We start from the raw sequence: 23391 nt of genomic DNA, 5'->3' as shown, positions 1-23391 counted from the left end.
ACACACACACACACACACACACACACACACACACACACACAAAAAATGATGCACTAAAATTAAGGGAAAACTGCTTTAACAACATGAACTAATACTTAAGCGAAAGCACCAATTTTTCTTTTATACTTGCTTCATAGACCATATACACCATACTTTGCAGGATTATTAAGGCTACATGGGCAGGCACAAATCCTGGAAAATATTACTGACAGAGTTGACCAGTTTTAAATTACAGCCGAATCATCCGTATGAATGACACAATACTGATAGGTGGGGTCTGTGTATGTTAACTCGTAATACATTATGCAGTGTTTTGTTTTTAAACCAAAGGCAACTTTTTCTTACATACACCTACCGCAGACCGAGCTAGAGCTTAGAAGTATCACTCCAATAACATACTACAGATGGGAAAATTAAAAGTGCTGTACTGGAACCAGCGGTTCCTACTGCAGAGTCTCGAGCAATAAGGGTTGCTGCGCTTGTCACTGTAAATAGATGAAGATATGAGATTACTGTTTGAGTTTATCATGTAATAATGCAGTTATGTCTACAAACTGAAGTCTTACTGACTCTCCTAAAGTAGTAGGTTTCCTACATTTCAGATCTGGTGGCTAAAAACTACAGTGTACAGAATATATTTTTCTGCTTTTCAGTTGTTTCTTGTAGTGATTACACTGCTGTCTACGTTAATTGGCTTTATGACTGTATCTACTACAAGAATTAAACTACCTACAGTCAAGTACAGCTAGCACCAAAGGAATATATCTAAAAGCTGATTTGTCTGATTGTCAGACTGGCTGGGTAGACTAAAAGCGCTTCACTATTCTTTTGGAATAAAGCTTTGTGGATTATTCATTTGTGCACCGGAGCTGCTGTTTTACTTATTTTAAACATTTTTTTGTAGTAATGGTGAATCACTTCTGTCTGCTACAATATCTCACTAGATATCATACAGAGCCATCATTCATGTTTTATATCGATTGAAGCCAATGCAAATGGCAGCAGCTGGCTACCTACCTCTTTCTAAAAGTCTGAAATGGCAAGCTTTCCCCTAGCAGCAGCAAGTCATTCCTATTGTAGTTCTCTTATTTCCAGAAATACACAAGAGCCATCCATCTATGCCCTTACTAGCAGACCAGTTCATATAAATTTCTGCTTAAAATGGGTAGCAGAGTTCGGTCGCATATCTCCACCTCGTGAAATGCTAATCTATCATTGCAGCACAGACTACAATCCCTCTTGCAGAGCATTTGAAAAACTTGAGCGCCCAGCTGGAAATGCATGTGAGCCCTTGTGCTCAATTCTGATAGGCTGCTAGCCCCGACGGCACTGACTTCATCGCACACACAATGTCAGCTGCAAATGCGGGAAAAAAAAGTAAACTGGAAAAAAAAATCGGGAATGAAGGGGTGCCACTTAGGAACCATGGCACCCCAGTTTTGGACCCCGAAACTTGGTAAAAACAGAGTAATTCAGTACAGTTGGGAGGTATGTCTTCAGGACAACATACAGCAGGTACTAAAGGAGGCAAGAAAGCTTACTATTAGGAAATCTTTTGTTAGCAAGTGGAAACCTTATTGGTGCCACACTAATTAATAACTAGGGCCCAATCTGGAATTTTTTACCACTGACTTTTAAATATATATCTGTGCTACTATCCCCTGGCCTGCCTTATTCCTTTGTCAAGGTTCACCTTTCGTCCATTTCAGCATGTCTGCCCATGGATCCTCCCCTTTCTTCTCTGTCTTTGGTTAAGCAGTTCTTGGAGATGTCTTGTATGGTAGACCACTTAAAAAGCAGGTGGCACCTACTTAAGATCTTAGCTTTGTGCTGGAAAAGTTAACTTTGTCTCCCTTTGAACCAACAGCTCATTTGGCTTTTTAATGGTTCATAACTTGGAAGACACTTATTTCTCTGACATCTGTAAGAAGAGTGTCCGAGTTATACGGCATCATGGTGGACTAAATGTTTCTTTTTTCATTGAGATAGGATTACTTTGAGAACACATCCCTAATCTGTGCCAAAAATTGTTTGATAGATTGATTCAATGTAAACTCAATATCCCTGTTTTTTATCCTAAAGCTAAAACTCTGGGATAGAGTATTCTTCATACTCTGGACTTGGACAGGCAACTCTGGTGTTTCCTTGACAAAGTAAAGTCGTTTAGGAAAGCTGATCAGCTGTTTATCTCCTATGATGAGACAAAGAAAAGGCAATCCATGTCAAATCAGACTATTTTTAGAAGGTTTCAAAAACCAGCAACGAAAGCAGCCAAAAGCACAAATGTACAAATTTTATTCTCCTTGAAGGCTTTGGCCGAGACGTCAGAGATTTTAATAAAACCTTGGTGGATACTGTGTTCATTGTTTTGTATTTTTAGAAGGTTGTCCCTTGCTTCTGCCTTTTGTTATTCCCACCAAGCCAATCTATTCCAGGCAGAATCCAGGCACATTCTTCTAGAGCCTTGTCTTGTCCAGTGTCATATTGGAAAGGGTTGGACTCTAGAAGCATTCTAGAGGTAGCTACTTGATCCTCTGTACATACTTTTACAAAGCATTACAAATCTGATTCCTTCTCCTGGTCCAAGACCAGCTTTGTGAGGTTCATACTCCAGAGGCTCCTGGATCCTAATCATTCCTCCTCCTAAGTTGTATAAGCTATGGTAATCTACCAACATAAATAAAGGCTACTGCAGCAGTCAGAATGATGAACATAGTGCAGTTGTGTATCCTTACCTTCCCTCATTACCCTTTTTAATGTATATAGTTTTTTGAGAAGTCACGTTCCTGACTTTTTTGGGGTTTCAGGACAAAGTAGGCTTTCTTCCTTGTGGGGTGGCAAAGTCCTGAAAAAATTTGCTTCCAGGCTACTGTTTTCTCCCTGAGAATCTCAAGATGTGTGGAGGGGGGGGGGGGGTCGGAGACTGGCCCTGCTATTATATCCTGAGCAAGATCTGACCAAATAGCTGTAGGCATCTGCAACAGTGAGAAATTCAATCATATGGTATGGTAAATGCACCATACACAACTGTTCTCTCCCTTTCGTACATGCAATTACAAGGCATTTTCTCTAGACAACTGGTAATAGACCCTAGCTATGGATTGACTATATATTGTTTCCATAACTGCCAGTCAGTGACCCCAAAATAAAATCTATTACTTCTAAAAAGTGGAGCACTGATGCTGACATGGAACACTGCTCAAGATTGACTGAGAGAAAAGGGGCATAGTCTGTGGTCCGATTTAAGATTTGGGAAGTGGAGCTATTCTCCATGGTTAACTACGGCTACTGCCTTACATGACCCTGTAGTCAAAAACTGAAAAATAGAATAAAATTTCGGTTATTGTTTTATGCATTATGGATGTCCCTGTAGTTCTCTTAAACCATTATTGTTCATCTTAGTTTTGTTCTAACCCACAATGACATGACAAAAAAAAATGGTGGTGCCCTGTGTGGGCTGCAGCTGTCAGCTTATTCCAGATGTGTATATGTCTTCTTTTGCCCAGAAAATTTTGAAAAAATCAACTTCTGCACTTTCAGTTGAAGGTACAATAACTTACAGTAGACAGAAGTTACTAGAAACTGAACAGTCAACATCTACGTTTTGCTGGTTGGATGCCTTGAAAGCTGCAGAGTACCTGGGGTCTACTACTTTCACAGAACTACAGCTGTGTGTTTTAACTCTTCACACACTCTAAAATGCCTGAAACTGGTAGAAGGTGGTTCTGGAATATGATGGACAAGGAAAAAGAGATGTCCGAGAACAAGAAAAAAAAAGTATGCAGAACAGGTATTGATGTAAAGTTAAAAGCAAACCTGTACTGCCAACTATACTGCTGGCTAATGTGAGATCACTAGATGGCAATTGGACTACTTGAGACTGGAACTCAACAAGAACAAGGAGGGAAATGCTTTTTTATTTTTGATTACTGAGATATGGCTGTATGACAAAATAAATGATAGTGCAGTAAACTTAGTTTTATGCTGTTTTGTGCAGACCAACTATACACTGTGTGGAAAGGTCAGAGGAGGTGGAGTCTGCATCTCTGTTAAAAGATGGTGCAGCAACTCTAAAGTCATACTATCACACTTCTGTGAGAACGTAGAGCTCCTGCCAATAAATGCAGACCATTTTACTTGCCAGGAAGATGAATGAGAGTCAGTATAACAGTGGTGTATATCCCACCTAGTACTAATACCACTGAGGTTCTAAATGAACTATGCAATCACATTGGTGAGCTGCAAAGCAAATATCCTGACTTTGTACATGTTAGGTGACTTTAATAAACAGACCTGAAAGAGGTACTCCTACACTAACATCAGTATGTGGACGTTCCTACAAGGGCTGATGATATCTTGGACAAGGTGTACATAAACTTAAAGGTTGCAAAGCAGTGCAACTTCCACAAGTGAGAAACTCTTGACTATCATACCATCTTGCTATCACCAGCCTACAAACCTGCACTGGTTAGAGTAACCTAGGTCGAAACAAATCTGGGTATGGTCTGAGGGGGCTATGGAGGCCCTACAAGACTGCTTTGAAAGAACCCACCGGGATATGTTCAAGGAGGCAGCCACAGTGTATCAGCATCTGAAAATTAATGAATACATTGAGGTAGCGATGGCATACACTTCAAACTGCATTGATGAGGTAACCAATACTAAGAGTATCACTGCCAGAGATAACCCGAATCCATGGCTCACCCCCTAAGGTATATGAGCTTCTGAAGGAGAGAAATGCAGCTTACAGGGTTCAGGACAAAGCACCCCTAAGTGTAGCAAGAGGTAATCTGAGGAGGGGTATAAAGGGGGCTAAGAGGGAGTATGACAGAAAGGTACAGAGCCGCTTTGACAACATGAAAGATGCAAGGAGACTATGGTAAGGTATACAGGAGATCAAGGACTACAAAATGAGGTCAGCACAGTGTACGAAAAGCATCAAATTCCTGGACAGTTTGAACATCATCTTTGGTAGATTTGAGGAAGGAAACAGGTTGGCAATAAAGTTACCTACTGATGAGAAGGATGCTGTAATCAGCCTTGGCACAGGGGAGGTAAGAGAGCTGAGGTGAACCCCAGGAAGGCTGATGGCCCAGACAACATACTGAACAAGGTGTTTAAAAGGCTGTGCTGATCATCTGTGCACAGTGCTCATGGAAGTATTTAACATCTTTCTTGCCATGGCAAAAGTATCCTCATGATACAAGTAAACTAACCTCATCCCACAACCTAAGAAAACCACTCCCACCAGCCCTAACAACTACAGACCAGTCACTCTGACACCCACTGTTAGGAAATGTTTTGAGCGGCTGATTAAAAGCATCTATCATCATGCCTACCTCCTGATTTTGACCCTCTGTAGTTTGCTTAAAGAGCCAACAGATCCATGGCTGATGTCATATCAGTAGCACTGCACATCTCTCTTGAACATTTAGAGGGCAAAGACAACTATGTAAGAATACTGTTCATAGATTTCAGCTCTGCATGTAATACTGTAGTACCAATGCAGCTGATAGAAAAACTGGCATTTTTAAGATTCGTTAAACATCTCTGCAACTGGATCCTGGCCTTCCTGATTGAGAGACCACAGAGGGTGTGTTTGTGTAAGAACACATCAAAGTGCATCCCAGTTAATACCGGGGTTCCACAGGGATGTGGCCTCAGCCCACTATTATTCATCAACCTGACCCACAACTGCTATGCTAAACAGAAGTCCAACCATATCATCAAGTTTGCTGATGACACCACAGTCGTGGGGCTCATCACAAAGGAGGATGAAAGGGCATAGAGAGAAGGTTGCATCTTTGATCTGTTAGAATGAGAGGAGCAACATTGACCTGAATGCAAACAAAACCAAAAAAATTAACATAGACTTCAGGAAAAGGAGAACAAACCATCCAGTGCTCAAGATCAATAGTGAGACTATGGGGAAGGGTCAAGAGTGGGAAACTCCATGGTATACACAAATCAGAGGATCTCTCATGGGTGGGAAAAACTAGCCAGATGGTCAAGAAAAACATACCAATGCCTCCACTTTTTGAGAAGGCTGAAGAAAGCTAAACGTCCTCCTCGTATCGTCTCCGCCTCTACAGAGGTGCAATAGAGAGCATCTTCACCTGCAACTTAAGTTTGTTTAGGAAGCTGCACAATTACAGAAAGGAAGGTGCTAGAGAGAGTGAGGAGGGTCGCAGGGATGGTAACAGATTCCAGTCTTCCATCGATACAACTTTATTGTGCAAGAAGCATTCGAAGAACCACCAAAACACCACACATCGGGCACATGGACTGCTTTAAGCATCTGGCATCAGTCAAAAGATATTGCAGTATCCAATGCAGGACTACAAGATTCAAAAACTGTTTCTACCCTACAGTGATTAAACTTCTGAACTTGAACTTGTGCATTAGTCCCAGAGCTCTGGACACACAATAGTTTTTATTTGTGCCATATGTACTTATATAAATTCCAAGTAAGTGCAATATTTATACATTATATCCATAGCCAGTTTTTAACCCATTTACTGCAATATTAGACAACGTTGGTATTGTTCAATCTGTAGTGTGTTTTGTATTACTTTAAATGGGGTAGTTAATTTAACTTGGGGGAGGGGAGGGTATTCTTTTCGTATCCGAGTGTTAGTAAATGTCTTTGCTCTTTCTTGCGTGTATTGGGAGTAGTATTGTATTTATGCTTATTCCTCTACTTGGGTATGTGTTACTTTCCTTTGTAATCTCAAAAATGGAGCTGATGCATGGAATTTAATTTCACATGTGTGTAGTTCTAAATGACAAAGTTTACTTTGCCATGGGCATGGACATACCGACATTATTTTTATTTATTTAGATAAGCCCTCTTTATTTGAAAAAAAAATGTACTGTGTATGCCCAGAAGATGCGAGATTATACTGTCCTTTCTCCAGTGGGACCTTATTTCCTTGTTCTTTGAATGACTGTCCTCAGAATTACTGCTGTACAGGGTGTCAGCATTTTTTTCAATGACTCTGTTTTTCTTCCTTATCAAGCTTTAATTACATTGTAAAAGGCAGGCCCTTTCTTCTTCAGCTGTAAAGTTTGTGTATTTATTTTGTAAAACTGGGGATGGGTTGGAATTTCTTCTGGTTTTCATTTCTCTTGGTTAGTAATATCTTGTCACTTAAGCTTCAGCAATGCTTGGAGGTGCACAGTAAAAGAGCTGTGAATCCTCAGACTCCGTTGTATAACCATAGTAGAAGGGGAAAAGACAGATGTGAATGGTAGTATGTGTTAAGTAAATAATAATCCCAGAAGGCACAGTATGTTTGACACCAGTTAAAGGAAAATTATAAAAGGCTACAGACATTGCTGTCTGGGCTTTTCTTTGGATAAAATCCTTAAAATATTGTGGGCAATATGATGCAAGAACTAGGGAGAAAATTCTTAATGAGAGTCCCATGAGATGTTAATGCCTGACATGCTGTCCGTTAAGGAGGTTGAGTGGCAAAATAGTACTATAAGAGGAAAGACTGATGCCATGTCTTATGTGGCTGTGTAATAGGTTCAGAGGTGTGTACTAGGCTAACAAACATAAGGGCCTTTTTAAACCTAGCCATGCACTCCAAATATCTGACAAGTTCTGGTACCCTTGATAAGGGTAAGCAGGGGTTTGGGAGATGAATGATGCGCAAGCAGGGGACTGGGAGAGGAATCCTTTACAGGTTGCCTGTGTCTGTTAGAGACCTAGGTACCAAACCATGGATGGACTTTCCTATTGCCTATCCAGCAAATTCATTTTGTCAGAAAAAAAAATACAACTTCGGAAGAGGAAATGTTTAAAATCCACCACGAAAGACCAGGAACCAAAATCCTCCCAAACTAAATTTGTTTATTGTACACCAAATCAATCCTCTTAGCACATCGGCTAAAACACCGCCTTTACAGAGTGAATACAACTACAAAATAAATCTCTTTTATATTAAAGGAGAACAAACAATCCAATTAACAAGACAATAATTCAATAATACAATCAATTAACAAAATTCTTGTCTTAAAAAAATATGCATTTCAAATAAAACTTTTCCAGTTACCATTTGGTTGGAGTGTGTTATATTTTAATATAAAATTAATTCCTTCTTTCTCAGAAGGTATTTAATTGTATCTTAGAACAAATCAAATCCATTTTTTTAACACTGACACTTGTAAACTACTAAAATCCCCTTGATGCATCTTGTTAAAATGTTCTGCTATGGGACTAATAATCTTATTATTTTTAACATCCCTAATGTGTTCCTTAACCCTCTCCCCTAAACTCCTTTTACTTTCTCCTATATAAAAACTTCCACAGGGACATTTCATTGCATAAATAATACCAACACTTCTAAAAGTAAAACAACCCTGTACCTGAAACCATTAATAATTTCAAGGTTTCCACTACATATTTACATATTGTACAATTTCCACAGGGTTTAGTGGCTCTATGGGTCAATTCTTTTATCCTGTTTTCCAAGGGTTTTCCTACAAGTACCATGTACCAAAAAATCTTTGAGGTTGTGTCCCCTCTGATAAGAAAATCTTAATTTTACATCCTTGAGGAAGCAACCTGCCTTTTCACTATGTTCCAATAATCCCTTAACAATTTCTCCTGTTTAACTGAAAATAAGATATATTTGAAACATAAAATAGGTTCTTGTCTGGGGCAAAATGTTCTATTAATATTCCCTTTCCTATTGTCAACATAATTTCTGTCTCTAATCAATCTATCGTAACTGTCCTTAACTAAATTTTCATCAAAGCCCCTATTTAAGAACATGGTTACTGCCTTTTTAGCTTCCATTTCACACTTTTATATCACTACATAGCCTACTTATTCTTAAAATTTCTCCATAGGGAATATATGCCAGGGTATGTTCAGGTGACAACTGGAAGCATGTAGCACATAATTTGGTTGTTCAGACTTCCTGTATATCCTTGTTTTAATATTGCCACTTCCCAAGGCTTCTAAAGAGATGTCCAAATAAATATAAGGTAGTCTATAAACCTTAAGTATTTCTTGACATTTTTTATAGAAAAAGCTCCTATTTATATATATATATATATATATATATATATATATATATATATATATATATATATATATATATGAGTATTTTCTACCAGGCCCATGAAAAGATTAGCATACATGGGAGTGAAAGCCACCCCCATGGCTGTTCCCTGCATCTGCTTGTATAAATTACTATCAAATTCAAAGATGTTATTTATCAAACAAAAATAAATAAGTTTTTTAACACATTGTGTTCTGGGACAGTCTCCCAGAAAATAATCTAAAGCATCCATCCCAAATGTATGTTGTATATTTGTATAGAGGCTTGCAACATCCAGCACCAAGTACATATCCTTGTCCCATTTGACTTCTCAGCTTCTCCAGGAAATCAAAAGAATCCTTTGTATATGAAGGCAACTGAATTGCTTCCTTTAACAAAAAGTGATGCAAGAAACATCCTAAATTATGTGTAAAATAATCACTTGCTGACACAATAGGACATCCCGGCGGATTCTCTAAGTCCTTATGTATGTTAGAGACGCACACAAATTTTGCCATAGTACTATTTCTGCTGGCAAATTTGTTGGTAAACATCAGAAGCTGTTAAATAATTTAAACACGCTCCTTTGTGTAATAAATCTTCATAATCTTTCTTAGCCTGTTCATAAACCATCAAATTCACTCTTTTATAAACCTGCTCATTGTTAAGATGCATCATGAACATTTTATAATCCTTAGACTTCTTTACTACCAATTCCCCTCCCTTATCAGAGGGTTTGAATACTAACTGGTCATTATTACTCAAGTGTTTCAGTTGGAGCCATTCAATTTGACATATTAAATGCTTTCATATTTTTTATTGAATTCATGCACTTCCTTTTCTAAAACAAAATAAAATGCATGATAAAATCACTGTATACTCTCATTTTTAAATGGCGGCATAAATGTGCTTTTACACACCACTTTAGTGGTATCTAACTTGCTATAAGTTTTAATTTCCATATCTGAATCACGAGTAATAGCTATCATCACTAGAGGACACAGTTTCATCAATACATTGTTTATATTCAACTTCTTCAATAGCTTTGAAGTGCACTGACATATGCATTTTATGTACTAACTTAAACAAATCTTCTTTTAACTCATAAAGCCTGGGTAGAACAGAGGGGATGAATTTCAAACCCCTATTTAAGAGGCATCTCAACATTATTAAAAGAATAGTCAGATAAATTTACAATATATGTATCTTCTGGAGATGCAGTTGATGGTGCTTCTTTTGGCATGGAACCATATCCCTGGTCCCTGTTGGTATCTTGTCCATACCAAGAGCATTTCCTGGTGCTGTATCTTGGCCCTGTGGAGTCCCAAAATGTTTTATGGAAATATTCCTCATTACTGGGTTTCGGCAACACTGGAAACTGTTCATCAGTCTTCCTCATCCATGGAAGGCGCTGCACTTTCCCCTGAAAAGAAACTGTTCAAATGCTGAGGCCGCACTTCCTGTTCTTTTTGGAACCTCACCTGCTGACATCTGGGCTGTTGATTGGATGTTAAAACAGAAGCCTTTTTCTGGTCATAATCCCAGAGATCTCTTTTTGTAGTTTCTTTTTTCTGTTAAGTCCTTTTCATAAGAGGACAAACTGCCATTTATATTAAGCAAAAAAGATTCCAAGGCAGAATTAGATTCTTTTACAATATCAACACATACCTTTTTAGTTTCCTCTAAGTTTGTGTCTTTTGAGGGTATCCCTCTCAACTAAAATAGCCACCCATTCACTCCTGCAGTGATGAGCAGCTGCTATACACCTGTCAAAATACTCTATCTTGCTCCAGGTCAAATGGAGTGAATGGACTTTTGATAGCCTGGAGCCCACGAGGTGTAGTTTTGAGCTTCTGGTATCTTTTTAAGCTATGCAAATTGTAAAAAACTGCAGTCTCTAAATATAAGCTTCTCTAGTTGTGCACACATTTCCTGAACTGCTGGTAAAGAAAAAAGTTGCGTTTTTTTACCCACTGCAGCAAACGGATTGGACAAAGAATGTAGTCTGTTCTCTTTTCGTTTATTAAATACATTTGATAGATTATCATGTCCCTTATTAGTTGCAGGGCCCAACTTATCCAACACCATGATATCTGAAGTTCTAAGGCCCTGCTGTAAACTCATCTCACCATTTTGTTGCGGACAAAAAACATTTAGAACAAATCAAATCTGATTTTCTAAGCGAAGATACAATTAAATACCTTCTGAGAAAGAAGGAATACATTTTTATATTAAAATATAACACACTCCAACCAAATGGTATGAATAAGGAGTGTAACTGGAAAAGTTTTATTTGAAATGCATTTTTAAGTCCAGTATTTTGTTAATTGATTGTATTATTGTCTTGTTAATTGAATGATTTATTCTCTCAATATAAAAGTAGTCTATTTTGTAGTTGTATTCACTCTGTAAAGGCTATGTTTTAGCCGAGGCACTAAGAGTATTGATTTGGTGTACAATAAACACATTTAGTTTGGGAGCATTTTGTTCCTGGTCTTTTTATCTTCTTTTTGTGTGGCTACAACAGGAAATGTGTTTTAAGTTGTAGTTGTCATGCAGGAAAGTAACACAAGAGACTGTAACAAAAGATTGTAGTTTTGCTCCAGAATCAAGACTATCCCCTCTGAGAGACCAAAATACTTACTAGCGATGTATCCTTTCCTGCTGACTCATTGGCATAGATTGTTATCCAAATTTCAGTCAGGGTTTTATCAGAGGATTGGTTAAGTTGCAGGACACTGGAAGAGTTGGTAAACTATGTGATAGTGAGTGGCTAGTGCTGTGTCCCTCCCATTCAGAGGATGGGGAGGTAGTCTAGCCTCTTGCAGTATCTGCATCTAATAGAAAGATTGAGGAGCACAGCATATAGACCAGGGATTTGCACTTGACCTGTGATGACAAGAGCACAGCCCTCTAATGTGGAAAAGCACATTTGCATAAAGGAAAGTACAGCAAGACAGTGCATCTGTAAATATGCACATCCACCACCGTAGGTGGCAATGAAAGCCAGAAAAATCAGAAAAAAAACTTCATGACCACCTGGGTGATGACTGCCCAGTGACCAGCTCTCACCCCTCACTTATTATTCATTATACATCTCTGATGAATTATTGGTCATAGTCTATGAGGCAGAGGATGGACCTCAGGCATGAGGATACTGACGGAGGATTTTAAAAAATAGGCAGTATGTCCTCAACACAGCTGGGACATTCTGCATCCATTTCATAGAAGTGAAGTACACCATACTTGGAAAAAACAGTGTGTTTACAGCAGTATATATAGGTTCACCCTACAAGCTGCATTGAGAGAAACCTCATAGTTTTGTTCGGACAAAGGTGGCTAAATTTAGAACCTGGAGTAGGCTTTGTAGCGTTTTCTTCAACCCATAAAAGACTCAGCATCCATATCTGCCTTCCCCTTTCAGAACGTTTTACATTATATTCCTCCAAGATTTATCAGTCCCATTTATTAATACCATTTACTAAACTACATATGACTGTAGGATAGGGAATTTTCAGTGGAAATAAACAAAATGCGGAATTCCATACCGATCATGTTACATTTATGAATAATGAAACCTTTCAGGAGCAAACTTTTGTCCTCGTTTACAGGTTGTTGTGCTTGACATGAGTGTAATGCCCACTGCATGTCTTTGGAACCTGCAGTGTAGCAGATATAAATGATGCATACGTACATCCCCAGTCTGAACAGTTAATATGAGCATGCATATACAATGTATATAATGGAATCAAAATAAAAATCAAACAATCCTGCTTACTACATCCCTAGCATCTTTCACCAAATGAAGTGTCTAAATTAGTCTTAAATAGAACATACTTTGTGCTAATTTGAGCAGTGGATTTCAGAATTTGACCATAATTTGGGCAGTGGATTTCAGAATTTGACCATAATTTGGGCAGTGGATTTCAGAATTTGAGCACTCTTTCAGAACGCGAGTCTTCATCCTGTTTCTTTCATACACATTTTAACCTCCTCATTTGACTCGTACAATTTCCTCGTTTAAGTATAGCACTTGAACAAGGGCCTATTTATTAAGGCCAAGCTGAACTTTAGAAACATCCATAACTTTTGTGCATTTTAATGAAAACAAGACCAACTTTAACCCATCTTTCTCTGTAAAATAGCCTTGTCATATTTAATCATCTTTTTAGGAGTCCTTTGACTTTTTTGTTTTAATACCATATCCCTTGCCTGAGTGACCAACGAAGGCTGCCACATTCCATCTTCAATCTCAGCAAGCAGCAGGTATGGACAATGACATAGAGAGTATTGACTCTGTATATGACCAGTTGTTCCATAACTATATATATTTTTCTCAGCTTTCATCTTAAAATTTAAAGTCCTGTTCTTTTTAGCACCCAAGTTATTGCATTCATTCATGCTTTCCTGATGCCAGTGGTCTTAATATATATGATGCATCTGTTTTAAATGGCCCTAAAAAGGATGTCTTACCATTCAGACTTAAGTAATGCCTACTAGCCACATATTTTAACCATGAAGTCTGTCATCATCCTGTCATTTTATTTCATTTAACTTTATTTAAACTTGATAATCTGTATGCAAAGTCTTTGTTTTGAGATGCCAAGTATGAAGTTAAATGTTTAATAGTACGCACACAAGACAAACCATATAAAACAGCTAAACCAATTAAAATCATTGGCAAACCTGCCACATTTAGTACCTTCCTAAAAATGCACAATCTTGAGTTAGGAAGCAAAACATTGAAAATGCTCCTTAGAAAAGGTAAAGGCTCGAAGCAATACAGTTAGTTTTTACCTGTGTGTATTATACAGCTGATCAAGTTATTTTTTAAAATAAAAAAAATAAGATAAACAAAAGTAGGCAGCATGTCTCAGACAAGTCATCAAAGACTGCAAGGAAGCCATTATGAAAAATTATATGGTTTTGTCTGTATGATGACCTTATTTAAAATATGGGTCAACCTCCACCCATAAAAAGACACATCATTCCACTGATGTGAAGCCATGTCCTGTGTTCTTTTCTGTAGGTAGAGCAGAGACAAAAAAGCAACAATTTTGAGTTTTTCTTTAAATGAATTTTTAATTCATAACTACAGCCCTGATATATATATATATATATCTGCCACTGGTTAATAGTCTTCACATCTGCATAAATAGTTATCACAGACCAATGAAAAATCCTTAATTGTAGCTGCCCTCACAGTGGTAACATAGGTTTGATTACCTATTTATTTCTGTATTTAATTTGGAGCTAGATAACTATGATCTTACTATGTAACTTGAGATATGAAGGGGTTATATACTGTATTAGAGAGAGATGCTGAACAAAAATATTATTGCTGTGGGATGTCCTGTTGCATACCTTTCCACTGTGTACAGTATTTTTCCAGTTCCACACACTGGTGTCGGTCTGAGAGTCATTAGGCTTATTATCGAACTTGTATGATGAAAACTGAAGATTTCCTGAGAGAAATACATTTGGAAAAATATATACAAATTGTCCATTTTAACAGTAATCGTGTTGGTGTATAAATGTGGTTTATAGACGTCTATTGACTGTTCACCGCTGTAAGCATGTTGTTTAATGTTTTATTAATATTTAAATCTTCATTTTGTCTAGTAAAGCATTTAACAGCAGCTTTCCCATAATTTTACTTCTTTTAAACAAACTGATGGGCATGCAAGTCTTTAAACTGAATTTTAATATACTTTTTATAGCTACAGTTTTCTTCCAAATGATCAATGGGACTTGTTTCTTATATGACCACTTAAACAATGTGGTCAGTGATATACTGATATCATTCTTCAATATGTTGGATATGCTGCCACCTAGTTTACTTTTTTTTTGTAATATATTTAGATTTTTCTTTATATTATGAGGGTGTGATATCACCATAGAACTGAAAATCCCAGTGACAATCCTTTGTCATACTAATGCACTGAACTGCTCTATAAACAAAGAAATATCTCCTCCTTCTAACCTAGCCTTGTAGCATAAAGAGATGCAGTCTTGACTGTGCCCCAGATAACTGATTAATTATTTTTATTTATTTATTTTATTTTACATTTTATTTTACATTTGTTAACCGGGAGAGTCCGACTGGATACATGTCCATTTTCAGCGGAGGCCCGGGGAGAAAAGCTCCAGGTACATAACAGACGTATGAACATTGTTAATGCAAAAAAGGAAGATAATTGAGTTCTAAATACAATATAAAGATACATCACATCTTGGGAAAAAAATAACAGCAGCATATAAAAAAAAAACATAGGTCAGTTACAAAGGCGAGGCGCCTTGTTAAAAAGCAGTTAAGGATAGTGAGGTAAGAGAAGGGTAAATGATAGTGGTTAATTAGTGGTTCAGGTTGCTGGAAGCTGAGGGTGGAAGGATGAATGTGAGCAGCCCATGTTGGGAGGTGGGTGGGCATTCTGCATTGTTGAATTCAATGGAATACTGCAGGATGTAGTTAATATTGGGTGAGAATGACTAAGTGTACCCAGACTAGGAGCTTATTTATGCAGAGGTATGCTTCTTCCTGTAATGCAACAGTGACAAAGTAGCTGTGGTAGCCAAAGGAATGGACTAAGCTGGGTGTATGAGGGGGATCCAACCTATTTGCAAGACTGACATACTCTGTACCACCTGACTCAGCCAGCATGGCTCATATCTTACTTTGAGAATGAATGGGCCGTAGAACTGTTGCCTCACTATTTGTTACATGAATGGTTGTAATAGGGCAAAGGTAGAGGAACCACTGGGCCAAAAAAAAAAATAACATATTACTTAACATCTATCTTTCCCTTTGGTTCTCTAATAGTTTATTCTTCCTGACTTCATTGCTAATAAACTGATTTTTTTGTAACACACCAGAGACTGTTTCCACCAAAGGAGACTGATTTAGTTTCTGAAATACAAATATGAATACCATCATTTATATAAGATTCCTTAAAGTTGGAGTATTGCCAAGTAAGTGGGTGACTGTCATACTTAGCCTTATGTTGAATGGTTAGAAAAGTAACCATCTACTTGATTATCCCCTTCATTTTCCCCCTTGGGTTTTATTATCTTGTGTCAATGTCTGCACTCTGTTGATGTTTTTCATCTAATTGGTATGCATACTTCAGGTTTTGTTTTTCAACAAAAGTTTATCAGCCAAATTTTTATCACCCTTAATATCTGGGATTCCTAAGGTAATGGTAGACATAATCACAATATTCTCACTGCAGACTACAAGAAAAGCCATATAGTGTGGTGATGTAGCCATTTTAATATGTAAATATCAAAATTGTCATTCCTTATAGTAGGTATATGTATACTCAATTCAAAATCCTGATGTTAGATTATTGATAACGTGTCTTCAGATCCCTTTGGGGACAGATTGGCCAGCTGGTTGAAATGTAATAAATGAATGCAGGTTTTGTACTGTCATTAACCGTACTTGGTCTGTATATTGAAATTAGATATACCTACCTATTTGATGTTTGATAATAGAAGTGTGCTGTCACATTTTCTTCATTTGTCATACTTTGACTTCCTTATGACTATACTGCCCCACCTCATTTTAGTACATTTACTGTTACATTTGAAAATTCATCATACTGGCACATTAAATCAATTTTCTTCACCCACCTCTCCCACAGTTTCTCGTATATCACCCAGATTATTCTAGATCTTTTTGTTAGGTCATAACTCCAAAGTAAAACATCTGTTAATACTTGTTAATGTTTTTTTACAGCAATGGTATATTAAGTTGTGCCCTTTTTCATATCTAGGGTTGAATAGCTTAGACTGAATCTGTCACCAAAAAATAGCTATGTACCAAAACTGTCTTACCCACTAAGCACAAATGTAAACTATTTTAAAAAAGTAAAGTTGTCTGTTGCCCATTGGTTCTTCTGTCTTATCAAGAAAGCATGATCCATTAAATTTGCTATACAATACAAGCATTAGCTGTTTCCATCATGTTTTACAGATAGCATCTACCCCGGTCTATGCCAAATACTGGAGTATATGCACACAAACCCTTCAAAAAACCTCCATGATCTCACTTCCTGCTTCTTCGTATGATTGTAGATTAAGATTACTTAATCCACATGCCCAGAATATAGACTCCCAATGAATCAATGCAATCCACAAACATTTCCAATATAATACTCGTGGAGCAGTTGATCCATTCGGGAATTACATGGGTAATGGATTATTTGGTAATCAAAGGTAGTCTTTGGTTTATTTGGTGATCAGTAGAATCTTTGCTCAAGGCAAAAGTGAATGAGTTCAGAGAGGCATTAATTAATATGAGAATATTTGATCTCTTATGTTGTGCTTTCGGTATTTGGCAGTTAAGTCTAGGTCATGTCTATCATTCTTTGTGATAAACACACTTAACCTGGTTCCATAAGGATAATAAATGTGTGGATGTATATTTAACATGACATAATCAGTAGTTATTGAGATCTCTTTTCTGAACTTTGCAGGAAATGGAATTCCACTGAAGGGTCTTGAGGATGAATGTGGCACCTGGTTCTCCAGGAGATTTGCAGGTAACTGTCCTCCTAATGGTATTATTACAACTCTGCAGATATCTACTGTACCACTCGTGAAATGTTACTTTTTATTTCTCCAAGTCTTGGGTTTCTGATACCATGATGGGAATGGGACCTGTTCCCAAGTCAAAGTGTAATTAAAGTTCATGACATTAGTATTGTTGGCCAGAAGTACTTTTTGCAGCACCTACAGTGTGACCAGTATTGACTTCTCCTGCAATTCATATGGAGTTGCATGCATTGGAAACATATCTTAAGTTGTTTGTCTTTCGGCTTTTCCCAGTTAGGGGTCACCACAGCAGAACTCTGGTCCGCTAATGATTGGCAGTAGATTTTCATGAATGCCAAGGTGCCAGCTCGACGTCCAACCTTCAACGAAGGTACGCCCATTTACGCATGTCTTTCAAATGCCCATCCAACCGTGGTGAGGACATGCAGACTCAACACAGAAGGCACTCCCCACACTTGAGCCAAGAATCGAATGGGAGAACCTCTTGCTGTGAGGCAACAATGCCACCGCTGCACCACCACGGATATTGTAAATTATTTGTTATAAGACTCTTTGCTCCTACTACTATTGGAACTGTCTGGGTATCCTCCTCCCATACTGCCCTCATTTATGGCTGCAAATCCTAGTGTTTTATGACTGTCTCTGTATGTAAGACACTAGTCACTGGGTGTAGCAATTTCAATGATAAATGCTACTTTTGTCTTTTCATGGACTACTATATCTGGTTTTCTCGTATCTAGGTTTTGAAATGTTGGCAATGGATTGTCCCATGTGATATAAACTTCATTTTCTATAATGCGTTCTGGCTCATATTTCCAATGTTTTTCAGCTACTTCAACATTATAAGGTTTGCACAACCCCAGTGCAACTGTCTTGCCAGGTTATTATGCCTTTCAATATTCAGTCCTCCTGCCATTAGTATATCACAACCAGCAGAAAGATGTGTGACTGTTTCCAATTCTGTTTTACAAAACCTACATTTGTGTTTCCCACATGTTCAATGGACTTTGTAAACCAACGTGTACATAGTCCACTATCTTGGGCTGCCAATATTAACATTTTGTCTTTTGGTTTAAATTCCTTTCTCCTTAACCATTCCTGATTTAGATCCTGATCATCATGCGGTTGTTCCAAGAGTTTTCTATACTTGTAGTTATATTTAGCATTTTATCCCTGGAATAATAATTTTGTCATTTATCATGGCTTAACTGTAAAGTGGTTTGTCACTATTTCATGGTCGTTGTAATGAAATTGATTAGTGTAAGGTGTATATTGTGTAGATTGTACATTTTAAGCACTCTCTATCCATGAATGTGGGATACTGTCAAATGCTTTTTTGTAGTCCATACATGCAATACTTGGATCCTTCCCCTTTTTACAGTTATACTCCGTATAACTTTAACAACAAATGATCCTTTGTTCCATATGACTTTCTTTTGTTACCCTTTTGTAGCTGAGGTGGCTTACTGGTAAACTACATATGTCATAGGTTCTATTGACATGACAAAGTTTTCTTCTAAATGACTATAAACTCTGTCGGCATCAATTCCAGTGCAGAATTTATACGTCGTCTGAGAGCAAGTTATTGGTCTATAGATTTTAGGATAACTTTCAGGCTCACTCTTTTAACTAGGAGCATTGTTTTCCCTCTTAACCAAGTTGCTGTGTTCTGGGTATGCATGTAAATAGTTCTTACTCATGGCTAAAGCTTCATGTAAAGATGTTAATACTTTTAGCCAGAAGTTAGATGCTGCATCCGGGCATGGGGTTTTTCCAATTAGGAACTCTTCTTAACTTTGTTTCAGTCTCTGACAATTAAGTCTTCCCATTTCATATCCGGGAGAAAAGCTCCCAACCATGAGAACAGTTTAGCATTTACAATTTTATGGAAATCTTACATTGTAAAGTATAACAAAAACCCATTATACATTTAAACTTCTTCTTTATTTTACTTCTATCCATTCCGCATATTTATGTTCTACAGGATCTTCATAGATATTTCTCCAAAATGTATCTATTTCTTCTTTTTTTGGTGGTGTTTCAGTCCCTTTTGCCTTGTTTTTCAATTCTCTATAAAATGTTTTTGGGGTCATCAAATTACTTATTTTGTATTTTCCCTTTATATTTAGCTGCGTATCTTACAAGTTTTACTGCCTGTGCTAATATTTTTAGTTTATTATTTGTGATGGTGCATGATAGATCCTGATCTGCTCTATTGTGCATTGCTTTCATCACATCTATCTTTCTAAGAATTTTTGTTGATCTGCTCCCTTTTCTATACTCTTCTAACAGTGACACTTCTTGTCTTAATTGCTTTATAGTTTTCTCTATTTGATACTTGATGGCATTTGATCTCTCCCCTTCCTTTCTCTTATTACTCTGTTTTTTGTGGTAAGACTTAATATGTAATTAATTTAGCTGCACAGTAATTTTAACTAAAATAAAAACACTGGTATGTAAAGAAACAAGCTGCTAATAGCACTTTAGGATAACATATTTATTCCACGCTTTCATTAGAAATTGACTAAATCAGAAACATTAAAAATGTTAAAAAGCAAACTTTAAATACAAATTCAAATATGCTACAAACCAATAAAATGCATTTGTCAGTTAATCTCAGAAGTGCCTTTAACCCTTTACTGAATGTTTTCTCAGTGACCGTAGACTGGCCATTTTATGTTAAGTCTCATCCAGACCAGGCAACCATTCAGCACTTGGTCAGACTTGCCATTCATTTTCCTTTCATTCAGTTAAGTTCTTGTAATTACCACCCATTTTATCCATATTTACATGATCTAATACAGCAAAAAGACATTTTTGTAGTGAGTACAACAGGTGACATGTTTATAAAGGGTGTTATTACTGTCCTTGATCTTGATGTCATAAACATACTCTTGAATTCTTTTACCCAGGCTCCTAGTGGTCATCCCTATATAGAAACCCAGACAACCTGAGCAAACTGCAATGTAGACGACACCTTTTGATTCACAGTTAAATCTGCCTGGTACTTTAATAGTACGATAGAGATGTTCTAGCATAAAATAAGGTCCTTCAGTTATGAATCTGCAGGCGCTACAGACATTACATTTAAAAGTACCAAAACGTTTGTTAGTACAAGACAAAATAAATCTTGGTGTTTACATTTTCCAAAACATTTTTCAAACTATAATTTCTTGTGTGCACAAAGGATTAATAAATAAACAAATAAACAAATAAGTTAACAAGATCACTATTTCCCTCTAATTTTCAAATTACTAGTGATAATTCTTTTTATCACATAACTGGCAATAGACATTCCTATAGAATAACAAGTTATCACATTACAGTTGCCCAAATCTGATTGAGCCTCCTTTTTCTTAGTAAAACCCTTTTTAAAAATGGGTCCAAAATGATCACACATTTTTGAACAAATTTCTTAAGCAGTATTTTCCAATAAATTTAAGTCGTATCCCTGCTCCTCAAACAAATTTATGACTTTAATTTCATCTTCAAATCAGCATCTTTGCTAGTCATCCCAGTAGCTGTAATAAATTGGCGCCTAGGAATGTTGTTTTTAATAAACTTGGGATGATTACTCTGATGATGCAGATAACTGTTTGAAAGGTGCTCTTACAATGAATTTTACTGGCAAATTCTTTGTCTGAAGAATCCTATTCCAAGGTATGTCCAAAAACCATACTGAACTTCCTTTTTCACCCACCACAAACTTAAAAAAAACTGGTACTTCTATTTTAAGCTGTCAATTAACTTAATATGGTTAACAGTCTTATGAAAAATAAGTCCTCTAAATCTTTTGCAGAAGAATGCTCCATAAGAATGGACTGCATCCGCTAATATTTCCATTTCCCAACTCCCTAATACCTGGCTGGCGAAAGCTGGGACCAGTGTCAAGCCGATTGTGATCCTTATCTTTTTGTAATATTTGCTATTGAACAAAAAAGTAATTGTTCCCTAATCAAATTAGTAATAGTGCACAATACATGTTAACACTTCTATCATCTATCTCGGTTTATTTGTTTAAAAACAACCTTAAATGTTCAACCCCTTCTTGTTTTGGTATAAAAGTAAAAAGGGAAACCATATCAACTGTTGACAGGTGTCTGATATCTCCATGAAAGCTGCGATTGTCCTTAAGTGTTTGAATACTATCTAAAAACAATCCCATGAGTCTCTGATATAAGAGGGAAGCCCTTGTACTCTTGGGCTAAGGATTGACTCGAGAAGCATCGGTTCTGTGCTATCATGCGGGGTTAAGACTATTGGCATAAAAAGGGGGTTTAAGTTTTTTTTATGAATTTACATATACCAGAAAGTACACCAATTTTAGGATGTTTGAACAAACTATTAAATTATTTACTTCATTATTCATAAGAAACTCATACAGGCAGTTATGTATGTATATAAAACTCTTTTGTATATCAGGCAGTGAAACTTCAAGATATTTATCAGTATTGTTCATAGTTTGTTGCCAAGCTATTTATCAGTATTGTTCATAGTTTGTTGCCAAGCTACAAGTCTCAACATTCATAATAACCAACCCACTCCCTTTATCTGCCTTCATGGACCTTAACTGCCTAAAACTCATTAACTCTTTTAATGCTTTTCTTTCATCTGAATTCAAATTGGTTTACTCTGTTCACTTAAAACCTGTTTTGTATCCCTTTTGCAAAACAACTCGAATGTTCTTATGATGTAAAGAAGGATTGCAAACAGAAGATTTTCTATACTTGTCTATATTATCTTATCGAAGTTTCAGAATATCGAATCTGATATGGTCGACACCTTATCGAATTCTGAAACATCGAAAGATTTAAAAAAAAAAAAGTCTAAAAACAAAAATAAATAAAAACTTTCCTTTGCAAGCAGGGGGCAAGCTCCCCTGCACCCCACATGTGGGGGGCTGTGCCCCCCCATGCCCCCCTACTTAAATATACCAACTCTGACACTGCACTACATTGAACTAAACCAAAATCTCCCCTTATGGAGATTTCTGTTTAAACGCTAGCTGATTTTTGCTTTGGCTAATCTGGTGCCGAAAATATCAGCTTCTATATTGTCGGCCTTTGACAATGTGAAGTAGACCCCTGAAATGCACATTTTTTTTTTAGCAAATAGCTAAGATTTAATTTACTGGTAAAGAATTTAAGTTCAAGGATGGTTGTAGTTAAATCAGCTCTACGGCTAGGTATAAAGCTCATCCCCAGTTCCAACATTTTTCTATGAGAGTAAGTTCGTGGTCAGATAGTTAAATATTTTAATTTTAGAACTCTGTTTGTTCAATTGACATTAATGCTTTTACTCCCTCTGCTCCTGCCTGTTCTGTATTTTTTCACCTCTTTCCCCTTCTTCCTCGATTGAAGTTTTTTGAATTTTCAGCACTATTAATAGTGTAAACAGAATTAGTTCTTGGTGAATGTGGATATAATTCAGGGGAATCTTCAGATGTAAAATCAAAGCCAGAAGCATCATCTTCCATGGTGTACAACTGCCTCACCAGTGGTCCTATCTTAGTAATGTCACTCTGTTGGACCTCGACTGCCGGTTTTAAAGTGCTACTACTAGTAAATTCTTTGTTGGTACTGAAAGTAGGTTTATTAGAATGTGCACTTTGTGTGCCTTTGCCTTTTGGAATTGAATACATAAGCAGGTATAGACTTGTATGCATTTAAATCACGAACAAACTTTTTTGTATATGCAAAACAGTTTTTCATATCGATCAACAGCAACGACGTCATTCATTACGCAAAGTTGTTTCTTTTCAAACCACCTCCAGTTTTCACTA

The 23391-nt window shown here is 37.0% G+C and overlaps 1 protein-coding gene across 1 annotated transcript in view; it reads left to right on the top strand.

Moving 5' to 3' along the window:
• The window catches only part of LOC122803798, a 287432-nt gene that overhangs the window by 258078 nt on the left and 5963 nt on the right, over positions 1–23391 (top strand). Inside the window, exon 6 of the mRNA XM_044073483.1 lies at positions 17531–17596. Coding sequence (XP_043929418.1) covers positions 17531–17596 — 66 coding nt within the window. The remainder of the gene's footprint in view (positions 1–17530; positions 17597–23391) is intronic.

This window comes from Protopterus annectens, chromosome 6.part0 (genome assembly GCF_019279795.1).
Source record: "Protopterus annectens isolate FY-2018-M chromosome 6.part0, PAN1.0, whole genome shotgun sequence".
Lineage (NCBI taxonomy): Eukaryota > Metazoa > Chordata > Ceratodontiformes > Protopteridae > Protopterus > Protopterus annectens.
Note: the sequence above shows the minus strand (reverse complement) of the source record. Positions and strands in the feature narration are given on the sequence as shown.